This window comes from Ictidomys tridecemlineatus, chromosome 10 (genome assembly GCF_052094955.1).
Source record: "Ictidomys tridecemlineatus isolate mIctTri1 chromosome 10, mIctTri1.hap1, whole genome shotgun sequence".
Lineage (NCBI taxonomy): Eukaryota > Metazoa > Chordata > Mammalia > Rodentia > Sciuridae > Ictidomys > Ictidomys tridecemlineatus.
In genome coordinates, this window is record NC_135486.1 from 17,361,639 (window position 1) to 17,379,144 (window position 17,506).

Consider the following 17,506-nt stretch of genomic DNA (forward strand, 5'->3'; position numbering starts at 1 on the left):
GAATGAATGCTTCTGTTCCAGGGACTGCAGGCTAGTTGGTACAGCTGAAATAAACCTTTATTAAAATCTGATGGTTCCCTATGGTTTTCGGGATTCTGGTTAAGCTTAACTCACGAGGTCCTTCATGGTCTGACTTAGCCTCCATAGTCCCATCTCCCATGTGTGCATTTCACCCCAGACCATTGGAAGTTAAGGGCAGGACTTGATGAGTATTGATGATGGAGAAGTCCACATGGATTCCAGATAGAACCAAGTGATGTCAGTACTGGGAAAGGGTAAGCCCACTAGTGAGAAAAAAATGATGAGTTCAGGTTTAGTCATTTTGAGTTTTATTTACTTATCTACAATCTAAGGAAATTTCAGAAATCATTAAAAATATGAGTTCATATTTCAACAAAAAAAATGTGATGTAATATTCCATATTTCCTTAAAATAAAACATCTTTGATGTGGTGGTCCTCTTGGTATAACCTGTTGGGGAAGTTCTGTTTGTATGCGGTTGGACTGTGAAATGAGAACAAAGCCTTCAACAGTACTGACAATTACAAGGTGAGCAAAGAAAGAAGAGAAATGAAGGGGATTCAGTGAGCCTGGGATCAAAAGCAGGAGACACTGTGTCATGAAAGCCAACCAAAGAGGAAGCAGTTAAGAAAAGGCACATAATATCTAAATAACATTGTGTCCATTGGCTTTGGCAACACAGAGGTGACTCAAGATATGGACAGTGGTTCTGCAACAGAGGGATTGAAGTAGGAAGCAAGTTACCATTGTTTGAGGAGTCAGCGGAGGGAAAGGAAGTAGAAGGGAGTGTAGAATATTTTTTAAATAGTTTTAGTTGCAGATGGGTACAATAATTTTTTTATTATTATTACTTTAATGTGGTGCCAAGACTTTAACCCAGTGCCTCACACATGCTAGGCAAGTGCTCTACCACTGAGCTACAACCCCAACCCTGGACTCTTCTTTAAATAGAGATTTGTGCATATTTATTTGCTGAAAGAGAGAGATTGAAGATAACAGGAGAAGGAGAGCTTCATAGAAGTCTTCAAGTACATATCAAAGCATGTGTGTCCATTCTCTGAATCTCAAGAATCTCAACTCTGCTTGCTTTATCTTAGATTCGGGGCAGGATGTCCCCACATGGTAGAACTGTCACTAGGTTTAAGTCATCCTCACAACTAGTGATTCCAGTTAAAAAAAAAAAAAAAAAAAAAAACACAAGCTTGAGAGCTCTGGGAGGCTCAACTAAAATGTCTTTTCCTGACATTTTAATGATAAATTTTTCTTGCTGAATCCAGGCAACACCTCGAGTGCGAATCCTATCTGGAGGGAGATACTTGCAAATTAACAATGCAGACCTAGGCGACACTGCCAATTACACCTGTGTGGCCAGCAACATTGCAGGAAAGACCACAAGAGAATTTCTTCTCACTGTGAATGGTAAGTGAAACATTATTCACTGTTCCACCATTTAAAAATTTAACCTCAGGCCTTTCAAAGAGATGATTGGGTTTTTTGTTTTTGTTTTTGTTTTTTGTTTTTGTTTGTTTTAGCATACTAACTGAATCCTTGTGGTTATGTTATTTATTTTGAAAAAGACAACATGTGGTACTTGTATTAGGGGTATATTGCAAATTAGTTTCCGAAAAACATGATTAGAGCTGCATTACTCCATCTTAAAAGATAATGTGTAGACATCCAGTTGTTAGCAGATCCAGATGTTTTGCATCATTCAGGTTAGAATCATTGAGGGTGTCCAGACACTGAACCTCTGGATGACAAAAGGCTCATCATTTTATTCACTGTTACTGATGGTGGCTTGAGAGTATACAGTATATGTACAAGGACTATAATTTTCTTCAATACTGCCGTACTACTGTAATTTTCTTCAATGTGATACTTAAATAGCAAAACTTGCCAAAATTCGGCTAGATAGTTTAAGCTCTTCCCCAAAACAGTCCCATTGGACTTTTAATATACGGACTTGACAGCATATCTGGTGACCCACACAAGTAATATCTCTAATGCTAAAATTAAAATTCAGGATTTCTATTCCCACATGAACTCAATGATTAATAAAATACATGTTCTGAGACTTGCGGGATTAACCACAGATGTGCTTTTCATTAAAACAGCCCACTTTCTGTTCTTCATTTAAAATGAAGTTGTTCTAGTGTTAACATTCTCGGACCATTATTTGGCCAAAGAGAAATAAGAAATATCATCTTTAATTTGCACCAGACTAGAGCTGATTTTTGTTCAGTTCTCTCTCCCAGAAAGCCAGATTTTATACTCCATATCAGGGATTTTAAATCCTCCTCCCCATCTATTCTTTATTTTTCAGGAGTTAAACCTCGGTTCTACCTATACTAACCCAGATTAGCATTGACTCAAGGCTTATATTCCATCTCAGACTCTTAGTATAGTCTTCAGTTCAACTGAATCTTCTCATGTGTCTCTCTTGTTCAGTCCCTCCAAACATCAATGTGTCTCTCTTGTTCAGTCCCTCCAAACATCAAGGGTGGCTCCCAGAATCTCGTCATTCTCTTAAATAAGTCAGCTGTTCTGGAATGCTCCGCTGAAGGTGTGCCAACCCCGAGGATAACATGGAGAAAGGATGGAGCTGTTATAGCTGGGAATCATGCAAGGTAACAGCTCTGGAAAGGAAGAGTTCTGTAAGAACTGAAATATACATCTTTAAATCTTCTCATGCATATTTTGGTCTTATTATGTTCAGAATTAGTCTTTTTATCCTAATGTAAGAATAAAAACTTAGTATTTTCAAATTCCTAACTCATGTCTGCTTTATGACTACAGTCCATTCACAAACCCAAACCCATCTGCTATGTGTCTTTGTATGGTATTCTTTTCTGCCACCAAGGTTATTATAAATATAAGTCATCAGAAACAGAAAACAAAGACTGAAAGTGGACATCACCATTGTTAAAACTGTCCTCTGTCAAAATGTAAATAATCAAAAAAGGCTGAATTGGGAGACCTCACTTGTGATCTTTCTTATAGATACTCCATATTGGAAAATGGATTCCTTCACATTCAATCAGCACATGTCACCGATACAGGGCGATATTTGTGTATGGCTACCAATGCTGCTGGAACAGACCGTAGGCGCGTAGATTTACAGGTCCATGGTAAATATGGGTTGATATACAACATCCAGACTTTGGGTCAAATGCTTTTTTGCTAACCTGTTCTATTGAGCTCATGAAGACCTTGCCACCAAAAACTGTTTATGCATATCACTTTGTATTATGAATAGTCAAGGTGCATGTTTTCTCCTCACTGTGGCTAATGTCAGCACAACACTGTTTAAATTAACAGAGCCTTGTTTGTTTGTAACTGTGAGACAAGTTACTAATGACTAATTTCAGTTCAGTAGAATTGAATGGTTACTACTTGTTGCAAATGTTTTCTTTTTATTTGGTGACATTGTTTTAGTTCCTCCATCCATTGCTCCGGGTCCTACCAACATAACTGTAACAGTAAATGTCCAAGTTACTCTGGCTTGTGAGGCGACCGGAATACCAAAACCATCAATCAATTGGAGGAAAAATGGGCATCATCTTAATGTGGACCAAAATCAGAATTCATACAGGTAAGGATAACTTATTTTAATATGTTTTATATTTAATTGACACACAGTAATTGTATGTATTTATAGGGTACAATGTGACATTTCAATCCATATGTACAATGGATGATGATCAGATCAGGGTAACTGGCCTATCTATCACTTCAGACATATGTCATTTCTTTGTATTGAGGACATTCAAAATCTTCTCTTCTAGCTTTTTTGAAGTAATCAATTAATTGTTGTCAGCCATAGTCCTCCTTTCAAACGACACTTCTGTATCCATTAAACATCTTCTCTGTACCTGCCTTCCCGACTCCTCCCCAGGCTCTGGTAACCATTATTTTATTTTCTACTTCTATGTGATCAACATTTTATCTTCCGCACGTAAAGGAGAACGTGCAGGATTTTCTTCCTGTGCCTGACTTATTTCACTTCACAAATGTGGTAAAATAATCGTTCTACTCCTTAACAAAAGGGCTTCCTTCTCTACTTACCTAAATTCACTTTCAGAGCAGAAGGACCAGGGTGGAGATAAATAGGTTTTAGAAATGTGTGAATGTTGGAACTGTGTGGTTTTCTTTCTTTCTGTTGTTATTGTTCTAGTTCCATACCTACCAGTTAGAAACATAATTTTTTAAAAAGAACTAACATTTTAACTCTTTAAATGGGGGCATAATAAACACATAAAGATTGAAGAAAGCTGATATGTAGAAAATATGTTACCTTAATGTGGAACTAATTTCACAACTGAATCTTTTTCTGAATTAAAGATGCAACTTTTCTGTACACAAACCCTGTAGATGACTGTCAGCAAGGTCTATAGGATTAGATTTTTAATCTCGATTTACTTATTTAGCACCTTTTGAAATTTTATAAAGACAAAGGATACAAGCACCATTTAATATAAAAGAAAAATACTCTGTAAAAGTAAATACAAGCTCTAGAATAAAAATCAAATTTTATAATTTAAAATACAATTTAGATATTTGGCAGCTTGAGTGGGGAGGGAAAAAACCAGCATTTTCTCCAATTTTTTTGCATTTTTCCAGCTTTACTGACATAACTTGTAATATGGCAATATGTTTTTTAAAGGCTAAATTTTAAATCACTGGGATTTTCTGGTGGCTTAGATAAGCATCATTTCTTTTATCTCACTTGAGCTAATAAGGCAGTTATCCTGTCAAAGGGTTCGCTATAGTGCCAAAAACAAATGCTCTGGTAGGTCTACTTTGACAGAAGTCATTTCTGATTTACTGAAATTCTGTCATCTCTGTTTGTCTCTATTTGGGCAGGTGAATTTAGCGACTTTAAGTGTCCATCTCATAGAAAATGGATTAAGTACATCAAATATGTTTCCATTAAACCACATAACTTATATTCTATCAGTGGACAGTTTGAAATATGAAAATGGTGGCACTCGCCTGTAGTCCCAGTGACTTGGGAGGCTGTGGCAGGAGGATCACTAGTTCAAGGCCATCTTCAGCAACTTAGCAAGGCTCTACACAACTTAGCAAGATTCTGTCTCAAAATAAAAACTACAAAGGCTGGTTCAGTGGTTAAATTCCCCTGGGTTCAATCCCTAGTACAAAAAAAAAAAAAAGAAAGAAAGAAAAAGACATAAAAATAGCCAATTAGAAGTAAAACATGAATGTGTATTTACTAAACCTCTAAAACTTTTGAAGTGATCTGTATTGTTTTAGTTTTAATTTGAGGTTAAGAAAAAGACTACTGAGATATATAGACATACATGCTATGTGTTATATGTGTGTGTATATATCACAATGCATATATATATACAGGCACCATACATGTATATGCATGCTGTATTTGTGTGTGTGTGTGTGTGTGTGTGTACATACACACACTGTATGGGAGGTTTGTGTTTGCATTAACAAATACACACACACTTTGTATTATTCATGTCCAAGATAGCCATCATATGTAAAGAGACATGTGAAGTACAGAAAAGAATGAGACAGATCTGTAGTTACACATTTGCAGTAGAAATAATATAATACCAATCTGCAAAGTTATTGTGAAACTTAGAAATAATTATGTAGTGCATTTCAGATTGGGCCAGGAATATAGTCAGTGCTCAATAAATAGTGTCATCAATGTTCTCCTTATATTGTATTTCTCCTTGGAGACCAAGGTCAATCATGATATATGAATTCAGAAAATCCAAGCTTCCTTCTTCAGGCAATCCTTCCAGCCAACTGCTTCCCATCAATATCATGTTTGAGACTCCTTGCCATATATAATTAAACTTAAATACACAAAGCATGCATCAAATAAGTGATGCTCATTTTAACATGAAGGAGGAGTTGTGTTTCCTTCCATGAGCAACACAGTACCATGGGGAACCAATTGGAAAACTATATAGAAACTGATGCACAGGATCTCATGCCTTAAAATCTCTCTTCTAGGCTGCTCTCTTCGGGTTCACTAGTAATCATTTCCCCTTCTGTGGATGACACTGCAACCTACGAGTGTACAGTGACAAACGATGCCGGGGCAGACCAGAGGACCGTGGACCTCACTGTCCAAGGTAGGACGAGCCTAGCAAAGGGATAGGAAGTTATTAGGATGGTTTCATGTCATCGTTCTACTCCTTCACAAAAGGGCTTCCTTCTCTACTTATATAAATTCACTTTCAGAGCAGAAGGACCAGGGTGGAGATAAATAGGTTTTAGAAATGTGTGAGGGTTGGAACTGTGTGGTTTTCTTTCTTTCTGTTGTTATTGTTCTAGTTCCACCTTCCATAGCTGATGAGCCTACAGAATTCCTGGTAACCAGACAGGCCCCAGCAGTAATAACCTGCACAGCTTCGGGAGTTCCACTTCCCTCAATTCACTGGACCAAAAATGGTATTAGACTGCTTCCCAGGGGAGATGGCTATCGAATTCTGTCCTCAGGTAGGACCAAGCTCAGTGATTTCACATCTGTCAATTGGATTAATTACTTCTGGGTGGACTTCCCTGGACTTTTGTTGCCACAGAATAAAATATTAAATCTGCCTACATTGCTAAACTGATGATTCTAGAAAAAGTACAGTTCAAATAGGAAGGGGAGCTAGGAAAAAGAGGTCCAGGGAAAAATTAATACTTCAATTAATCTGAATATAATAAACCTGCTCACTGGTATATATGTGCATGTATGCTTAACCCAATATTTAGCCAATCTTCTCCTTACTTGTGAAGTAAATAAAAATGTTTTTTAGGAGTGGGGTTGTGGCTCAGTGGTAGAGCGCTTGCCTTGCATGCATGAGGCACTGGGTTTGATCCCCATCACCACATAAAAAATAAACAAAATAAAGGTATTGAGTACATCTACAACTATAATTTTTTTTAAAAAAAATTTGTTTAAACATTGAGTCCCTCACACAGGCTATGTACTTTAATAAGTTTCAGAGACTAAAAATTAGGGTTCTATCTTTCAAGGTTTTTAGAATTCAGAACAGGAAAGGTTGGATGCTAAGTCCTGTAATTTACTATTTTTGATAGTGGTGGTAGCTGTCGCATCTCAGGCTGCAACTTTACTTTTATGGCAAAATATTTTTTAGCTGTCTCAGAAACCTATATACATGGGTAGCAATTCAAATCATAAAATAGAAGCTCATTACCCTCCACCATAATCTCCAAGTACTATGCTAAGAGGACAGTTTAGAACTTTCTTAATGTGAAACATAGTTACCAGAAACCCAGAAACCCCATTCCTAGATGTCTACCCAAGAGATATGAAACCATTTGTCTACACAAAGACATGTATACAGATCTTCATACAGCTTCATGCACAGTAGTCGAAAAATAATTACAAGGGCTGGGGTTGTAGCTGAGTAGTAGAATGCTTGCCTAGCACGTGTGAGGCACTGGGTTCAATTCTCAGCACTGCATATAAATAAGTAAAATAAAGGTCCATTGACAGTTTAAAAAAAAATTTTTAAACAATTACAATGTTCATTAACTAGTGGATGGATAAACAAAATGTGGTATGCCCATATCAAGCAATGAAACTTAACAAAATATCGCTACATGCTACAACTTAGGAACCTCAAAAACTTCATGTTCACAGTGAAAACAGGCAAACATAAAAGATCACCTGGCATAGAATTCCACTTACATAAAGTGTTAAGAAAAGACAATCTGTAAAAGCAGAAAAAATGGATTCTTAGTGGTCTAGGGTTGGGGCTGGAGCAGGGAGTGACTATAAAATATCAGGATTCATTTTTGGGGGGATGGAAATGTTCTAAAGTGATACTGATCATTACAAAATTCTGTAAATATAATAAAAATCATCAAGTTGTGCATTTAAATGGGTGGCTCTGATGTAAAGCATGCCTCAATAAACCTGTTAATAATAAAAAAAGAACTATATGAGACACTTCAGGGGATAGGTATGGATATAAGCCCAGCATCACTATGCTAGGTGTGGAGGGGGGAGACAATTTGTTGAACTAGAAGAACAAAGATACACTATACGTTAAAACTTTTTCCTACTTAGGAGCAATTGAAATATTTTCCACCCAATTAAATCATGCGGGAAGATATACTTGTGTTGCTAGGAATGCAGCTGGTTCTGCACATCGACATGTGACCCTTCGTGTCCAAGGTATGGAAGGTTATTTACTCACTAAGAGATGCTGGGTGGGCTGGGGTGTAGCTCAATGGTGGAGCTCTTGATAGCATGTGCAAAACCCTAGATCTGATCTCAGCACCAAAATGAAAAATGCTTGCTGGGTTTGAGGGTCTATTTGTCTATTTGTTTGCTTTGCAATTTTTAATTTATGTTTATTCTTGGAATATGGTACTATGTAGAACTATAAACCACAGCAATATCTTAGTATGCGAAAGCCTGGAAGATGTTTTTCAATAGATTTAAAAAGACATACAGATAACAAATGACACAGAACAACCCCAAATTATTTTCTTACTGGACATTTATAATTTGTTTCAGCTTCTAGTCTTCCAATGGAGTTCTTCTAATGCAAACTGTATCATGGCTAGCCCCCAAAATGTGGCCGATCTTTACTTTTCTATTACTCAATGAAATCAGTACTTAGGAATGATAGATTTGGGCATACTTCAGCTCATCACCATGGTGACATTTCTGCCACTGACTAGTGCTGTTCATTTTGCTGATTGGTTTTTTAGAGCCTCCAATCATTCAGCCCCAGCCAAGTGAACTAGATGTCATTCTAAACAACCCCATTTTGCTACCATGTGAAGCAACAGGGACACCTACTCCTTTCGTTACTTGGCAGAAGGAAGGCATCAATGTGATCACAGCAGGTACTACCACTGTTTCTATCAAGAAAATCAGGACACATCCAGTGTCTATAATTCAGAAGTCAGTAAGTTGTTGTTTCTTTACTTGTATTTGTATTTCCCATTTTTACTTGCATATATTTGTGTTTATGCTCATTTTAACTTAAAAATACATGAATACAGGGTCCATAGTATTTATTTGTCCTACCAACTCCAGGTTTAATGCTTCATGTAGAATATGGGCTTTATAGTTGTTTTTTTGTTTTTTGTTTTTGTTTTTGTTTTTTTTGGATACTGGGGATTGAACTCAGGGGCACTGAACCACGTCCCCAGCCCAATTTTTTAAAATTTATTTTAATTAGACATATATGACAACAAAATGCATTTTGATTCATTGTACACAATGCAGCACAACTTTTCATTTCTCTGGTGATGTAGTGTCACACCTTATGTGCAGTCTTCCATGTACCTACCTCCCCCCTGCACTCTCTCCATCCTCCCTCCCCTTTGCCCAATCAAAGTTCCTCCATTTTTCCCATGCTTCCCCCCTCCCCATTTTTTATCTCTCCACGTATCAGAGAGAACATTTGGCCTTTGGTAGTATGTTTTTTTCAAAAGGAAAATTCATGTCACTTTTCTTTTGTTACTATGATACAGGCAAAAGCCATGCAGTTCTTCCTAGTGGCAGCTTGCAGATCTCCAGAGCTGTTCGTGAGGATGCTGGCACTTACATGTGTGTGGCCCAGAACCCAGCCGGCACGGCCTTGGGGAAAATCAAGTTAAATGTCCAAGGTACCTGACTCGTTCATCTCTGTCTTCAAAGATGTTTGTAGCAACATATACCAAATGTCATTATCTCTAATAACAGTGCCTTTCACCCATGGTTCTCAACATTCTTGGTTTGCATTTTCCTGTTGGATTTCCTATTACTTTTATGAAGAAGAAAGTTTGAAGTTTTGCATTTTTTTCCACATTGTTTAAGAACATGAAAGCGTCCATCATAATTTTAACTTCTATCAGACTTCACTGGGTACAGTAGTCACTTCACGAACTGTGATTTTGCTTTCCATGATTTTAGTTTTACCCAAAGTCAACCATGGTCTGACAATATTAAGTGAAAACTTCTGAAAGTGAATAATCCATAAGTTTTATTGCACTTTTTTCTGAGTAGTATGATAAAAATCTCACCTAGGACTTGAATCATTCCTTTGTCCAGCATACCCATGCCATGTACACTACCCAGGTAGTAGTCACGTGGTAGCCATCTCAGTTACCAGCCATCTGTCACAATATCACAGTGCTTACGTTCAGGTAACCTTTATTGTTCTTAATAATGGTCCCAAAGCACAACATTAATGATAATGGCTATTCAGATATGCCAAAGAGAAGCCATTAAGTGAAAAGGTAAAGAGCAGTAAGCTATTTTGAGAGAAACCACATTTATATAACTTTTATTACTGTGTATTGCTTTAACTGTCCCATTTTATTATGAATTCCTAATTTAGGAATTAAACTTTTCAGAGGGATGTGTGTATGGGGAAAACAGAATGAGCAGAATTCAGTACCACTCTTGATTTTTCAGGTATTTCCTGCAGGTTGGGAGTTGAGGGGACAGCTATACTGTGTGTCATGGTAGATTATGTGATGTGGTTTTAAAACTATTTTTTTCACCCTACACATTTGGTTATACTTTGAAACACTGAATTGTAAAACATATTTTTTAAAAACTTCCATTAAACTAACCTGATGGAAAAATTATTCAAAAAAAATCAGGGCTTTTATGTTTTCACATTTAACTGATATTTTCTTGATATAATTTATTTATCTTGCATGTACTCCTTTTGTGAATATGAAGTGATTTGGAAAGAGCTTTCCAGGTACTGAATTTGAATTAGTAGAGTCTGAATTTTCTTGTAGCGCAACTTTCTTATGGTAACTCATGAATATAGTCAAGCCCACTTTGCAGCAGATTGCAAATTCAGTTTCTTTGTATTAATGTTTATTCAGTCTCAAAAAGTGGAAGCACATTAAGCATTACAGGCATGTTCTTTCTCTTATGGTGTTTATATTTTAATGGAGAAGAAAACTAATATATTACTAAAATGAAATAATGATAAACTCTGATACATACTATGTAGAGATGATGAATAATGGAGCTACCTGATGATGTTGATTAGTGTTTACAAGGCTTCTTTGGGGTGTAGCATGGGAAACACTTAAGCTGACATCTGAGCAGTGAGCTAGGATGAGCCTGGGCAGGTTGACAGAATGTCCGTGTAATGAGCCCAAAGCAGGGCAGAGAGAGAAGAAAACATGCCAGTGTGGCCAGACAGGGAACACAATGGGAAGGCAAGCAAAAGATGGAGGAGATCAACCAAACAGGCAGGGCCAGGGCATGAAAGGTGCGATGGTCCCAAGGGAAGTGAGATTTCAGTCTGTACAATGGGAGTCTTATAGGGCCACAGCCAGGATTCTGACTTGGTTTTAGAAAGACCTTCTATTGCTACGTAGATGACAGTTTAGACAAAGGACAAGACTAGAGATAGAAGAATGGATAGATTTGTCTAGATAAGGTATTATGGTGATGGATTTAAGCTCTTGTTGAAGGTGTAATAGTAGGATTGCTGATGAATTGGAGGTTGGCAAAAGAGAAAAATTAATGATGTTTCTTGGGCTTCAGGTTTGAGCTAATGAATAGATGATAGTGCCACAAGAGAATGCAAAGGGAAGAACTGGTTTTGGGAGAAGGAAATGGTGGTTTCTGTCTAATCATGTAAATGTAGGAAACTATTAAAAAATCCTAGTGGAGATGTCAAGTAGACAGTTGAGCATGTGTATATATATATATATATATATATATATATATATATAGGGGCTCATGAGAGATGTATGGTGTAAAGTAAGTATTTAGAATTCATGTTAAACCCAGGAAACTGGTTGTGATCACCTAGGAAAAGAAAATGTGAATAGAAAAAGATTGCTAAAGACAAAGTCAGGGAATAGTGCACTGTATAGAATTCTGATAAAGGAGAACAGAATACAAAGGAGGGCCAGGTGCCGTGGCGCGGGCGTACGGGCACATACACAAACACACACCTTAATCCCAGCTACTAAGGAGATTGAGACAGGAGTGTTGCAAGTTGATGGCCAGACTACACAATGTAGAGAGCCCATCTTAAAATGAAATATAAAAATACCCAGTAAACACACACAAAAAGGAGAGGACAGTGATGTCAGAGGAGAACTAGACAGAGGTTGAGAGATGACAGTATTTCAAGAAGAGAGCAGACAGTTTGTTGAATGCAATTGAATTCAAGTAGGATGAGGACCCAAAAGCATTCATTTATTTCATCAGCAAAGAGATCATACAAAAGAATGGTTTCAGATTTGAGTTTTTTCTTCAGTAAATGATTAAAATTATTGATATAAGAGTAATTGAGAGAAAACACATTAAGTAATGAAAAGTAAGCATTCCAAAAGCAACCAGAGATTATCATGTGCTCTAGAGGCCTGAAAAAATTCTGAAATAGACTCTCTCCTTGCAGGTACAGTATATAATGGTAAGCACAAATTTAACTACACATTTTGGTTGCTATAAATAACTTAATGTGGATGTTCATAATTATTTCAGATGTTTTTTTTTGGTGGATACTTTAACAGTTAGAACATACAGGCCCATACCCAAGTGGTGGTCAGCCTCTTATAAACACTTGGAGGGGAGAATCCTTAACATAAGCCTTTTCATTGGTTTCTAGTGTTAATAACTTTACTTATATAATTATTTTCCATTATCTACTCATTTTTCATTCATTCAAATAACACTTTATTAAATATTGCCATGATGTTTAAGACATCCTGCCAAGCTCAGTAGAAATTGCATAACTAAAAGGGTCTTTGAGTAGTACAATATTTCCCAAAACTCGGAGTTCTATTTTGAAAGTTTAAATACCTAAAGTGAATCACATAATTTATGTTAAAGAAAATACTTTTGTTGACACAGTCTAAATTTTCTAGACATACAAACCTTCATGAATACATGTTTATCTCCTCTTCCAAAATCAGCTGTCACTTACCTTTCTTTGTTAAGTTCATACAGACTAATTTTCCGAAATATACTCGATGAATTTAAAGTTCAAAACAAAACAAACTGTAGTGCTCCTTTCTTGTGGATGTGGTGAACTTAGAATTTTGTTATTCATCAGTGTTACTTGGCTGGGCTAGATCAGTACTGTAGTATGTAATTTGAACACTCAGGCTTTTAAGACAAAGTTTGAATATTTTCGTCTTCTAGTTCCTCCAGTCATTAACACTCAGCCAAAGGAATATGTGATTGCTGTGGACAAGCCCATCACGCTACTGTGTGAGGCTGATGGCTTCCCACCACCCGACATCACGTGGCATAAAGATGGGCACGCAATTGTGGAATCCATCCGCCAGCGCATGCTCAGCTTTGGAGCTCTGCAAATAGCATTTGCTCAGCCCGGTGACACTGGTCAATATATGTGCATGGCAGCCAATGTGGCAGGATCCAGCAGCATGAGCACCAAGCTCACCGTCCATGGTAGGTGGTTTAACGTCGGGTATTTCAGTCTGCTGCATTATCATGGCAAGAGAAAAGACCACCAAGGGCAAATATGGATATCAAACCCATGTAAAATCAGAAATCCAAAGTGTATGCATGGGGTGGGAAGGTGCACTTGCCCTGAAAATGTTTTTTCTGTGGCTTTGTGTGAACATACACATGTGAAAGAGATTATTACTAATATTGTTGGAAAAAATAATGTGCTGCCAATAATCCCTTCACGTTGTGATGACTGGGATCTGTCCTTGGCTTATAAGAGGGCCATTTGTGTTCTTATGAATCTTCTGCTTCACTTCTTGAAGGTTCCAGTCATGTTGGCTAAAAACTAATCACCATATGACTATATATAGTGATTAAACATATCAAACATTGTAAATAGTTTGAACCCAATGGAAACTGGGAATGTACTGGATTCATTATTTTAAAATAGCAAAATATTTTGTCTATTTTTGTAACAGAAAAACTATCCTTTTTTTCCTTTTGTATAGCTAACTAAAATCTAAAAGTCAGCGTTGAAATATTTTAGTTTCTATAGTATATTTAAGACTAAAGATAGAATCCTTATTGTGAGAGTAGTAGGAAACAACAGCAAATTAAACTGTTTTCAACTACTATTTTTCAGAGGTAACTTATTTTAATGAGTAGCTTCTGGTTTTTAGTTTTTTTCCAAAAATATGTAAAACTTATTTTTATGTATATTTGAATTTACTACAAATTCAGTTATAGTTTTGAGTGGATTTCTTTTTAGTTGAGTAGACAATTCAGCCAGCATTAACATCATCATTTATGAGGTTTTCAAATAACATCCTTGATTTTACTTAACATAACTGAAGTATATTGATACACTATTTCTTTACCTTTAAATAAGTAATACTCTGTTTTCAACTATTTATAGAAAATGCACCAAAATAGCCCATATACTAAACAACAAAGAAATTTGTTATTAAGTTTTGAAAATATTAGACCACAATTCCTACCCACAATGCAGTAAAGCTAGAAATTTGTAATGAACTTTTAATGTCAAAGCTCCAACCTCAGGCTACTTAAAAAATCTTCCTTCCAGCTAACAAGTACTTTAAAGGGCATGTTTTTCTTTTCAGATTACTTATAAAATAATAAAAATAAGAATGCTGCATATTAAAATGTGCAGTTTGGGCTGGGATTGTATCTCAGTGGTGGAACACTTACATGGTATGCATGAGGCCCTGGGTTCAATCCTCAGCACCACATAAAAATAAACGAAGATGTTGTGTCCATCTACAACTAAAAAAATATTTTTTAAAAAAATGTACAGTTTGTAGCCAAATCTAAAAATCAGCTATGAACTCATAGCCTTAAATTTTTTATTTTTAAAAATAAAGAACTGAAATGTGTGCTAATACTATATCTCTATAATCCCCTGCAAAAGAAAAATAAATAGCAACTCCAAGAAAACCAAGATAAATTAATAAAAAATGAGTTGAATATGATGCACCATTCAGTGAACAGATTTTTGTTTTCCAAATTATTTTAATGTTTAGGCATAATCATTCCCATATGTACATATATTTACTCATATAAAAATCATAGAAAAATAAAGGATGAAATATTAAAGTTTATACAGCAGTTTCCAACTGTTGTCTCTCACTTTTTAAAAAATCCATTAACATGGTCCATTTCTGACAAATATGTTTGAATAATTCCAAAATTAATCATCTGAAAACAAAATATATTTTGACTTTTCATTTTTTAGGTCTTTCTTTTAGCAGTAAATATCTTAGGTCTGAATCTACTAAGGTATTTCATATTTCTTTGTCACTAAAATAATCAATTCATCTTTATATTGCCTAAATTTCAGGTGGTTTGCATTTGATCATAGAAAGTATTTGGCATTACAATGTATGGAGTTATAAAATCAATATAAAAGTTTCCTCTGTGGCAGGGTAAAAAGTGGATTAGATTTCCTGATCATATTTTACTTGAATTTGTTGTAAAATATGTGAAGTACTGCAAAAACTATTTTCCACATCATTTTGTGATATTCAATATTGAGTGCATTATAGTATTTGGTAGTGACTGTTATTAATTCATTCTCTCCATACCTGAGAGCAAAGCCAGCAATCATATAGCCATAGAAGTCTTTCTGTTTGTTTTACTTTAATCCAAAAAGCAGAAGAAACCAAGTATGGAGGATTCAAAATGGCGCATAAAAGATAAAGATTTCCAACACATTTGCTCAGAAATTGAAATGTAAATATGTTCAATAAACTCAAATACATTAGAATTCTTGCTTGCATCAAAAATATTCATTGATTTTATACCAAGTAAATGAAGACCTTAATAATCCATTTAAATCCTGTGAAAATATTAATATATCTAGCAAAATTATCTTCAAACCAGTCTTTTGTGTGTTAATTTTCAATGTGAATAAAGACATTGAACTCAACTTCCTGGATGACTCTTCACAGTACCACCCAGGATCCGAAGTACAGAAGTGCACTACACAGTCAATGAGAATTCACAAGCCATTCTTCCATGTGTGGCTGATGGAATCCCCACACCAGCAATTAACTGGAAAAAAGACAATGTTCTTTTAGGTAACTTGTTAGGAAAATATACTGCTGAACCATATGGAGAACTCATTTTGGAAAATGCTGTGGTAAGTTTAAAACACGTAAGTAGATACATTATGCCAGATGGTAAATGCACCTTCTTTTGGTTATTTAGTTTGGAAGTATATTCTTTAATAATGAAAGAAAATACTCATAAATTCGGGTTGTAAGACTTATCATACACATATTTTATTTTATAGCCCTGTAATGGGATATAATAGACAATCAGAACTCATAGTGCTCTCCTAAAATTATTTTATTGAAATCTGTTTATCAGAAAAAATTCTGTGCTATGCCCTGTACTTGTAACCATGTCTGGGAATAAGAAGAAAGAAGATACAAGAGCATCTGAGATACTGTAAAGCAAATATGGAAAGTAGTGTTTTGCTTTTTCATTTTAGGTTTTTATGTAACCCTTTTTAATAACTAAAATTTTAAGGACCTATGCACACTGAGGTTTTTAAATATCCTCAGGTGGTACTTCTCCAGATCTGTAAATAGTCAGTATTTGGAACACCTCAGTTTTATAGTGGTAGCCCACTTGAAGAGAAATCTATATGTAGGTACACATGCATGACTGCTTAAAAAATTATCTCACATGGTTTGAGAGAATCAAGACTTGAAACCAAATGCTGGACATGTTTAAACTGTAAGTCAATTTCTGAGCCTTTGTACACATCTTGTTTTTCTCTTGAACCTTAAAAATGTCTAAATTTCATTACAAAGTTGGGATAGAGTTAAATTTGAAAAGATTACAATGATAAAATGGGTCCTATTTAATTTAGAGTATAATCTCAACCAATTATCCATACCCTGGGTGACCACACCTAGTGCCAGTGCCCGGCTGGGTCATCAGGCACTACTCCCATCAGCTCTGCCAGCAGACGTTGTGTTTATTAAAATCTGTTTCCACCAACTGTGAGATGCACCAATACTTTATGCACCACTAAGAAATAAATAATGCAGTGATAAGTAAACCACAGCAGACCCATTGATGTTTACATTGCATCCCAATTTCAGAGATTTCAAAGTTAAAAATGTAAATTTTAGAATTGATAAAATAGACATAAATCTTTTTTGCTTATTTATTTAAATGGCTAAATCTGCCTGGTGGGGCATTACCCCCATGCCCATGAATGAGGCCCCTCTATCAGTCTTCTAGACCTTAAGGAATTAAATGATTAAATAATTTCTAATTATTTAATGAAACAGCTAAAATAATTAGAGTTTAATCTAGCAATGACTCATGCACCATTTAAAGAGCACCAACAATATGGTACCTTGTAAATACCAAGTGAGATACATATATAATATGTAAAAGTCTATAATAATATATGTATGATCCAGATTTCTAAATACTTCATTTCCATAAAAATCTTGATTTTTAAACTGGAGCTGTCACAACCTGAGAGGTTAAGACAGTGTGTGGAGTGGTGGGGAGGGACTTACAGGGAATATGATTTATTCTTGTTTGCCTT

The 17,506-nt window shown here is 35.8% G+C and overlaps 1 protein-coding gene across 2 annotated transcripts in view; it reads left to right on the forward strand.

Annotated features, from left to right (window-relative positions):
• Hmcn1 (hemicentin 1) overlaps positions 1-17,506 on the forward strand; it is a 376,766-nt gene that overhangs the window by 310,730 nt on the left and 48,530 nt on the right. For both annotated transcript variants that reach the window (XM_040277215.2, XM_078022483.1), the window contains 11 exons: positions 1,298-1,439; positions 2,503-2,647; positions 3,021-3,148; positions 3,456-3,612; positions 6,018-6,139; positions 6,342-6,506; positions 8,092-8,199; positions 8,742-8,879; positions 9,513-9,647; positions 13,147-13,416; positions 15,885-16,075. In XM_040277215.2, the coding sequence (XP_040133149.2) occupies positions 1,298-1,439; positions 2,503-2,647; positions 3,021-3,148; positions 3,456-3,612; positions 6,018-6,139; positions 6,342-6,506; positions 8,092-8,199; positions 8,742-8,879; positions 9,513-9,647; positions 13,147-13,416; positions 15,885-16,075 (1,701 nt within the window). The remainder of the gene's footprint in view (positions 1-1,297; positions 1,440-2,502; positions 2,648-3,020; positions 3,149-3,455; positions 3,613-6,017; positions 6,140-6,341; positions 6,507-8,091; positions 8,200-8,741; positions 8,880-9,512; positions 9,648-13,146; positions 13,417-15,884; positions 16,076-17,506) is intronic.